General features: G+C 42.3%; 1 protein-coding gene across 1 annotated transcript; it reads left to right on the top strand.

Annotated features, from left to right (window-relative positions):
• The first annotated feature begins 339 nt into the window (after positions 1-339).
• On the top strand, positions 340-7887 carry she (Src homology 2 domain containing E). The gene is made up of 6 exons (XM_085292064.1): positions 340-1231; positions 1639-1765; positions 3085-3339; positions 3580-3967; positions 5487-5606; positions 6286-7887. The coding sequence occupies exons 1-6, from the start codon at positions 785-787 to the stop codon at positions 6476-6478; spliced, it is 1530 nt and encodes a 509-aa protein (XP_085148190.1). The 5' UTR covers positions 340-784; the 3' UTR covers positions 6479-7887.
• The last annotated feature ends 1945 nt before the right edge of the window (positions 7888-9832 follow it).

Raw genomic sequence — 9832 nt, 5'->3', positions numbered from 1 at the left:
GTAACTTTCCATTTAAGAAATCATGGGAACATCCCTGAGTGTAAAAAACATATAAATAAATATAACTTTTATGTCCTTTGTTATCTTTTTCTGTTGCAATGTTATGTGTGTAGAGCTGAGTTGAACACAGTTACTAAAGAATAATAATAATAAAAAAAGGTTTTAGAGGTTGGGTTCTGGAAATAAAAAGTTTTCATGAGATTTACAATCTTCCTTGTTGAGTAAAACTGCCACTCCGCCCTGTGCGCGCAGCTCCTCCCCAGAAACCAGCGACATCCCCCAGTCTGCTCACTCCAACTTTCCTCTCCTTTCACTCCTCTCATCACTTCGCCTGGTCGACAGACTGGACGCACCATCTCACGCTCCGGGAATGGGATCTTTACTGGGTTCAAAGAAAAACTTCCAATTCTTTCGAGTTTATGCTCTGCAAAAGTTACTTTTCAAATTGCAGGGATAGTTGTTACTGCAGGTGCAGGGTGACAGCAACACAGAGCAGCTGGCTAATGATCTCCAAGACGCACCAGAAGTTGTGAGAGAGTCGCAGGAGCTAGGAATCAGCATAGAATCATAAAGTGGGCTCTGCTTAAAGTGATTAGTCAGATACCCTTGCATACCAAAGTTACTTCAGTCGAAGTGTGAACAAAGTGAGTGTGCGTAAAGTTGGAGCTGTTGAGAACGGCTAAAAGTAACTTTTAGGGGGAGGCTAATGCAAGGAGGTGGGGAAAAATCCAGTAACTTTTAGTAAGGTTTAAAATCAGTAAGAAGTGTCATCAACTTAACAACCATGGCAAAATGGTTCAGAGATTTCCCCATCAACCTGAAGAACGGAAATGAAAGAGTGCGCTCAGCCTCCGAATCTGGTCCACAAACTCGACCCAAACCTTCATTTTCACGAGACAGTTTGAAAGGAAATCAGCGCAGAGATGGGGGAGTGGGGGGTTTGTTGGCAGGGAGAAATAGAAAGAATTCGGCTACAGAACTGGGTCGTAACAATGCTGGTTCTGGTGGAACAGTCTGGGACAGTCTCACGGCTGGAAAAGGTCGCAAGAACGCCAAGAGCGACACCGGGTCATCGGATGAGAACCGCCAGGTCAGGACCTCTAGTGTGGCTCAAGCGTACATCAGCAGGATGATCAAAGTGGACAAACAAGAAAAGACCCCCAAACTCAATGGGATGTGTCAACAGAAGCTACCCGAGAACGAGAAAGGACGATCTGACATTAAAACAACGGTGAGTAACTTATAGAAATTATATAACATGCACATATAACATGTCTTCATATTTCAGCAGCTATTTATTTATGAATTAGTTAATGAAAACATCATTATAGTACAGGGCTTAAGGTCAGTGCTTTCCTTTGTGTTTTCCGTCCATGTCTCAGATCATAACACTGTATTCAGTTTCCATCGTTGTCAAAAGAATACAATACAGTTTCACTTCATTGTTTCAGATCACACAGGCAAACACAATGCGCTGACCTCCTTGCACAAGTATTTCCGCTTGTCCCTCCATTACTTGTCACTCAGTCATGGACACCACACACATACACACACGCACACACACACACACACTGCTTGTTGTCTCTGTGACTTTTGAATAGGTAGCAGGCCGGCATTGTGCTTTTCCCTTTTCAACAGCTGATTATCCTGGAGGACTATGCAGATCCTTTTGATGCGGAGAAAACCAAGGAGCAGAGAGAAGCCGAGAGAGCAGGAGTGAATGATGGGTACATGGAGCCTTATGACGCCCAGGTCATCATCACAGGTGAGGTCAGGGTCACATGATCTCGTATCTCAGCAGCCAAATTTTTATTATGAAGGTGCTTCTTGGCTTTCCAGAGATTTGGACTGTTTTCTCAGCAGTTGAGCAAATGTGAACGACATATTTTTGTGAATTTCGCAGAAGAATTCAGTCGTGAACTTAGGCCTACAGCACATCTTTAAACAGAATGGCAGAGTCGCTTACAGAAACACAACAATAACACTAGCAATGTCCGTTCCTACACCTTCACCTTGTATTTTTTTCTTTTATTTGACCATCTTTTGTTTTTCTGAGAACTTAATTCCACTTTTTTAACATTTTGCCTCACTTTGTATATCATGCTTGATAAGCCAAATGTATTCTGAGCACATAAAGGAACACTAATTATACATCTTATTTAAGTTTCTCAGCACTTAGACCACATCACATTCTTGTTAACTTATCATTTTAAAGGGACTGAGAGCCGAGCTAGATCCTCAGTCTCTCTACTGACTTCCCTCCCCGCTGGCGGTGGCTATAGTAACAGTGTTGTGCAGGGACAATGGGTGCAGCTTCCTCTTCCAGCTTCCTGTCTCCTGCCTCTGTTTCCTTTGCCCCATTCTCTCGATAGGACATTGGCCCTAATGCCCTCCTGCCTCCCCTTCCACACATACACAAACACACAGAGACAGACACCAGCTACTCTATGGTCCCCTGCATGTGACAAGAATCGAAAGCCCCCCTCTCACCCCTCCCTAAAAACCTACAGGTTTCCCCCCCGGTCTCACCCAATCACTTCCCAACAGTCAGGAAGCGGTCCGGTTAGTCAGCCAATCAACGGCTGTGTTGACCTTTTCTTCCTGTAAATCCATTGTTTGGTCACACAATAGTGTAGACACACAGGCTACCTGCCGGGCACCAAATGAAAAAAAGAAAAAGGAACATAACAATTAAAATTCCCCGAAAATGTTAAAAAAAGACAATATTCAAACAATACTTGATTTATTTAAAAGAAACGAGCAAATGAAGGACACAACAGTGGAGTCTATATATGTAATCGGCACAATGTTGCTTTATAGACTGTGTGATGTAAACTCCTAATTTGTGCACTTGAGTGAAAGCTGGTAATAAACTAAGGATATTTCTAAACTTCAGTTTTGTTGTTTATTTTGTCCAAAATATCTGATTTGGACTATAGTGGTTATGTTTGAAATGGCACGTAAATTATTTCAGTAAAAGTACATTTGTAATTTTTTTTCTACTGTAATTTAGTTGTTTTTCTGTGCCTTTAGCTGATCAAATCTTATATACAGTTAGCTAATCACATATCCATTCTGCTGCAGAGGTTCGTAGACGGGGCTCCAAAGACCTCCTGAAAGTGTGTGTCCTGTTGGATCGAGGCCAGAGCGAGGGGAAGGCAGAAGAGGGAATGCCTGCACCCCCAAACATCTATGACATACCCTACGAAGGAGGACTGGAAGGCGACAGTGAGGGCGTGTGGATCCCTGTCACACGACCGGAGTCTGATGTCCGTCCAGCTGGAGAGTACGAGCTGCCGTGGGAGTGGAGAAAGGAGGACATTGTTAGAGCACTGTCAGGTAGAGAAAAGGAGGGAGGGATCACGGGAAGGGTGGGGGTTTAGTGTTTAGGGTGTGGAGGAATAACGTGGATTTTGTTTGTACAGCACACACATAACAGCAATTTTGTGTTTACTTTATTGAGGAAACAAAACAATCCTTCTGAATTAATTTCCAGAGATATGTTTACTTTGGTATCACTGGCATGCTTTGATAGAACTTTTTATGAAAGGTTGATATTGTCTCTCCTGCTTCTTTTAGCTCAGTTTGAAGCGGTGGATTGTTCTCTCAGTAAAGAGAACAATTCGACCCCTGGTCGCCAGCAGCAGCAGCAGCAGCAGCAGCAGCAGCAACAGCAACAGCAGCAGCAGCAGCAGCAGCAGCAGCAGCAGACCCTGAGGCAGAGGAACTGGAGCCATAAAACACTTGTCTCCTCTTCTCTTTCATCTTCCTCCTCCTCTTCCTTTCCATCTTCTCCTATTCTTAAACTCGCCCCTCTTACACAGCCATCTTCCTCCTTTCCCACCCTCAAGCTCTCACCCTCATCCAGCCCTACCAAACTTTCCCCTCCATCTCCTACCTCTCCCATTCCCCCACTGGATGGGGAGGCGAACAAAATGGACCCCAGCGTGCCCCTGGAGAAGCAGAGGTAAGGAAGGGGGGAAAAGGCATATTTGTGTCCATAAGTAAGGACTGAAACAAGTAAAGTTTTGAGTAACAAATGACAAATACGATGACCGCAAGCCACCAGATTTATTACATGGCGGTGTTGTCATGTTCAAAAATAGTACGTGCATTAACAGAGACATTTAAGACAGGTTTTCGAAACACAAAATATACTAAAAAGAATTACATTGAATAAAAAGTCAAATAAACAAATCTGCAGTACTTTAAAAAGATTACATAACTGTATAAAATTTATTAGACCTTCATCTCCAGAAGGAAATTCCCTGTAAAATATACATATACAGTGATATAGATAACTTATTTGTCAGCTAGCATGGTGTTATGTGAATATGTTCAGGGTTTAAATCCAACCTGTTAAGCCTAAAATATTCCCCAGGGAAGAGTCTTTTCTTTTTATGTATCATTTCTTTAAAAGACCTGTGACCTACCTCTCACCTCTGCATGCTGAAATCAAATTTAGCACCCACTACAACATCCCTGAACAGATTTAGTGGTTGAAAGGGATTAAACAAATGAGACGACAGGTTAAGAAATCTGCTCACCTTTATCTCAGATCTGTGCATTGTAGGTCTTAATTTAAATTAATCACATTTCCCAAAGCATCATCAGGGTAAAGTGCACCTCATATTTGCTTGCTCTGTAGCTCCACGCTGCATTTTTAAATTTATTTATGATAAGCCTACAATTTTTAGAAGAGCCCTCCCTTCCCACCTCCATCTACCCAACTGTTTGCCTGAAAATCAGTTTGACTTTGTAAAGGTTAAAAGAAATCAAGGAAATTTCCATCATGAAGAGCCGCAAAGCCAGATACAGTACAGTATAAATACAGGGATACATAATATATTACACATGGAAGTGCAGATAATTCTTAGTGAAACTAAGCTTTTGATACCAGACGGGTAAGTCAGCAACAAACCTCCCGATGAGACGCTGAGCATAAATGTTGGATGAGAGGTGCAACCTTAAGGTGAGACAGAGAAGTCTCACTGTAACTCTAAACTTTCCTTCCCCGTAATATTAAAGCATGGCGTTTCTTTTTTGATGGGACTTAGCATTTGTTCTTCTCATGTTGTGGTTGAATGTCAGTGTGTTTTGGCTCCTGGCATCCTGTTTATGTATGGTTCCTGCCCGTGGCCACTGTCAACACCACCTTGTGTCCTAATAGGCCTTTCTGGACACCCTACAGAGTCCCATACACGTTCATTTTATTTACCTTGGCGTCTCCAGTTTACCTTTGACTTTGTTGACTCATTCCTTCTGCAGTACATACCTGTCAGTCTAATTTGCACTGACTGTAATTTATTGTCAGCGAGTTTTTTTTCCTCCTGTCAATCTGTCTCTTTTTTCCTCTTTCAGTGATATCATGAACTTGGCATCTCTCTTAACTCCATATGTCACAATGCTATATGTCACTGATCTGTTGTGTTTCTCTCCGCACCCTGATCCCCTCTATCTCCCTCCTCCATCGCCTCAATGCCAAGCTGGTACCATGGCAGTGTGAGTCGGCAGCAGGCTGAGGCTCAGCTGCAGCGCTGCAGGGAAGCCAGCTTCTTGGTGAGAGACAGCGAATCAGGAACCAGCAAATACTCTATTGCTCTGAAGTGAGTGCACGCTGTCATACAGCATTGTCATGAATGCGCATAGATTTCATAATCAAATCCGTCTTTCTGATTTCCTTCCTTTGATTGTACGCAAAAAATTGTAAAAATTGACACAGCACATTTATCCTCTGCTGTCACATGTATTTTACAGCTTAAAATTGTATGCTCTCATTTGCCATTAAATACATTTAGGCGTTGTTTCTCACTGACATTTTACCCAGGTCCGATTAAGCCAGATTTTAGCTTTTTTTTTGAGGCGCTGCTGAGGAGCTACAATAGCTGCCATTGTAGTGGAAACCTCTAAGGTGTTAATGCATGAGAATGTGTGTCATTTGTAGAGTAGACGCTTCCAACAAGCGTGCCAGGAACAGGTTCTCCAGGATAAAGACTGAAATCCTGTGGTGCCATTGTGTGTGGGAGTGTGTGCGTGCGTGTGCTCATGTGCCTCAGTGCACATTTGTTGTACGCTGCTCATTCATTTGAGAGTCCACATCATTAACCCCATTTAAACATCCACTGAACTCAGAGAATGCACAGCCTCGTTTGGAGAGAGATAATATTTCCATTTTTTTTCATCTCCTCCGGTTGTGTCATCTGTGTGCAGGACTGTCTCTTCGGAGAAAACTGATGATAAATACACATTTTAAAATGCATCTTTCTCTCTGTCTCGTTCCACTAGGACCAGCCAAAGCTGCGTGCACATCATTGTGGCCCAGACTAAGAGCAGTAAGGGCTTGTGCTACACGCTGGATCAAAGCAGCTGCGTTTTCTCCAATATCCCTGAGCTGGTCTACCACTACTGCACACACAGACTGCCTTTCACTGGAGCAGAGCACATGACCCTGCAGCATCCTGTGCCCAGGCCACACTGAAGATACACAAAGAAAGACACACTCAGACACAAACACACATACTCGCACACATGCGCAGACATTTAGACACAACTCTGCACAGGCACGTACATAAATATGTTGATATATGTGCACACACACACTCAAAGACATGGCTTTGGATTCTCTTTTCCGCCCTTATAGTTTATAGTTTTTATCACCAACATGCGCTACCTAGTGGTCGAAATCAGACACTACAAGTAAAGACCTGAATATTTTACCATTTAAACCAACAAGGCTTTGATTCCTGAAATCACCACCTGAAATGATATGTGTATCTATAAATGAAATTTCAGGTGGACTCCCCTTTGCCTTCAAATCAGCCTTAATTCTTCATGGCATAGATTCAACAAGGTGCCTGTAACATTCCTCAGAGATTTTGGTCCATACTGACTTGATTGCAGTACAGAGTTGCAACAGAGTTGTCATTTCTAGTGATTTGAACAATGCTCAGTTAGTACTACGTGGGCCAAAGCGTGCCCTTAAATACCATTACACCAACACCACCAGCCTCAACTGTTGATATAAGGCAGGATAGATGCATTCTTTATCCCACTGTTTTGCTATTTTCTGACACTACCATCAGAAATTGAGACTAATCAGACCAGGCAACATTATTCAACCTGTTGTCCAGTTGTGGTGAGCCTCTGCAAACTGTAGCTTCAGGTTCCTGTTGTTAGCTGACAGGAACACTAGGACCAGCCCATCAAGCACCAATATTTGAGCCACAACCAAAGTCACCTTCTTAAGTCACCTATTTCTCCGATTCTGATGCTCAGTTTGAACTTCAGCAGCTTGTGTTGACTATGTGTACAAGCCTAAATGCATTTGGCCGGTGCTACGCAATTGGATGATTAGATACATTAACAAGCAGTTGGACGGGTGTGCCTAATAAAATGGCCGACTCTTGTTAGTCTCTCAGTGTGGTCGATACACCCAATTGGAATACATTCACTCATCCATCTGACATGTCAATCAGCCTATTGATCTATTCTTAAAACTGGGCACATTTGCCGACCACTCCTAATGTCAAGAGAAAGAGCTTTATTGATTGGATGATTAGACCTGGTGTAGCGAGAGGAGTCTTATCACATTAAAGTGCCCTGTCAGCAAAAATGGTTTTAGTATGTATAAGTGTTCTCTACTGCAAATATGTGAATATCAGCCTTTATTTACCTTCCTTCACAATCAATTAAATACTGTATGAAGCCTTTATGACTTAAAATCTGTCTTCCTTTGCTGTGAATGATCTGCACCTGTGCATAAACACTACATGTATGGAGCGATTGTTGGCTATCCACTGTTTTTTTTTCATCCCTGTTGCAATGTTGTGATCTGTATATTAATGCTGTAAAACATTTATTCGGTAAATAAAGTACAATTCATTTTGAGTGAAGAAAAACAGTGTTATTCATAGACACAGAGATTGCCAGGAGCAAAAAGTCAAAGGAGGGGGGGTTCAAGGAAAAAGGCAATATGACAGAGATGAGAAGCTAACCAGAGTAAATCTGCTGGCTGTTCTTCTGTAGCTAGAAAACCCATTGACCTGAGTTTGAAATCAAAACAACACACACACGCATGCATGCATGCACATATTTGTCATAAACAAATTACTGACAAACATGAGCACACATACACCCAGAATGCATATGTAACTAGTGCACACATAAATAGCATTTACTCACACAACCCCAAAGGTGCCATATTTAAATCCTTGCCAACACACGCGAAGCTACTCACAAAACAGGAAAAAGCTTTACCCTCGCAGTGACGCATGGAAGCGTGTGTTTGTGCTAAGATATGTCTTACCAGCAAACACCAGTGTGCTGAGTTGTATGAGCATCTCTTACAGAATGTGTGTGCATGACTGCATGTGCAAGCATGAGCGTGTGCACCCATGTGTACACACAGTTCCGCTCTGTCACTGTGTGTGCGTATTTGCGTCTGTGTGTGAGAGAGACATTTTTCTGTTCAGGGATTACCATGTTGCCATGGTGATTAGTTAGAGTGAGGTAGTGCTGTCCCTACAGGGAATGATGAGAGGGAGGAGAGAGGAAGAGGGAGGAGAGACAGGCTGCAATATATATAAGAAAGCTATGAATAATTGTAGCCATAGTAGCATCAAAGGTCCCCCACAGAACAGACTGCCTGGTTTGTGAATGGAAAGCTGCAACATGTAACATCGCAGAAGTTAAAAACTAATGAACTCCATTTACTGCTAGCTCATAAATAAAATTTATTGATTGTGTGACGCCTCCTTAACTGGCCAAAGTCTGTGGTCTGGTCTAAAACAAAACATCTAGCACTCGCTGATACTTCAGCAACTCAGATGCTCAGTTTTGCACAGGCTTTATTTAACCTAGACATTCCGGTTCAAGGGCTGTCCCTAATCTTGGCTATCCTGCTACCCAGTGTGTCACAAATGGCAATGTTACACAACAGACAGCCCTAACTATTTTGCCCTTCCTGCCATCCATGTGATCTGTTGTGGTTAGTCCTGTATGTCCTCTTAATTAAATCACAGAGCGGGTCAAAATATACAAGAGGCCTGGGGTGCTGGATGCAGGATTCTGGGGAGTCTGTTTTGGGGAAAGTTGTTTCTGGTATTCATCCAGCTTAACATCTTAGATGCTTGTTTGCCTTTTGTTGGCCTTTAATATCATTGGTACCCAGTGAAAAGCATATGTGCATCTGTGATAATAGGCATGTTTTATCGTGCACTGCTCAGTTTAAGATCTTTGCTGTTTGCATATAAGATGTCTTCTTTAGCAGTGGTGGAAATTAAATGTGCAAAATAAACAGGTATGTGATTATTTTACAGTGCAGTCTTTATTCTGGACACCCAAGATTTTCTCTGAGTGAAGGTCTTGAGCCACACCTCTGTATATTTGGCTAAAAAATGGGAAATATGTGGAGTGATTTATTGAAACATGTGCAAACACAGTATATTAGGAGTATATAAAGTTTGGGATCATTCTCATGCTAGAAAATGACACTGTTGCCCATCAAATGCTTTCTAGATAGTAGTGCAAAGTGGATCAAAACCTTATGGTACTTTTTTACCTTCATGATTTCATACATTTTTACAAGATCTCCAACACCACTGGCTGAAATGCAGGTCCAAACTATGACAGAGCCTCCGCCGTGTATTACAGATTGCTGTAGTTGTACCTGTTGTACCTCTCTGCTGACCACCTCCGTAGATACTGATGACTTGAACCAAATATTTCCAATTTATGATTCATCACTTCCATAAGCATTGTGGTGCCGTGGTTAGCACTGTTGCCTCAGAGCATTTCTGTGTGGAGTTTGCATATATGTAACTTAACCCCACAG

The sequence above is a fragment of the Mchenga conophoros genome, linkage group LG11 (assembly GCF_057382185.1).
Source record: "Mchenga conophoros isolate Kocher_MC1m ecotype Shallow Benthic linkage group LG11, M_conophoros_male_GT1.1, whole genome shotgun sequence".
Taxonomy (NCBI): Eukaryota; Metazoa; Chordata; class Actinopteri; order Cichliformes; family Cichlidae; genus Mchenga; species Mchenga conophoros.
Note: the sequence above shows the minus strand (reverse complement) of the source record. Positions and strands in the feature narration are given on the sequence as shown.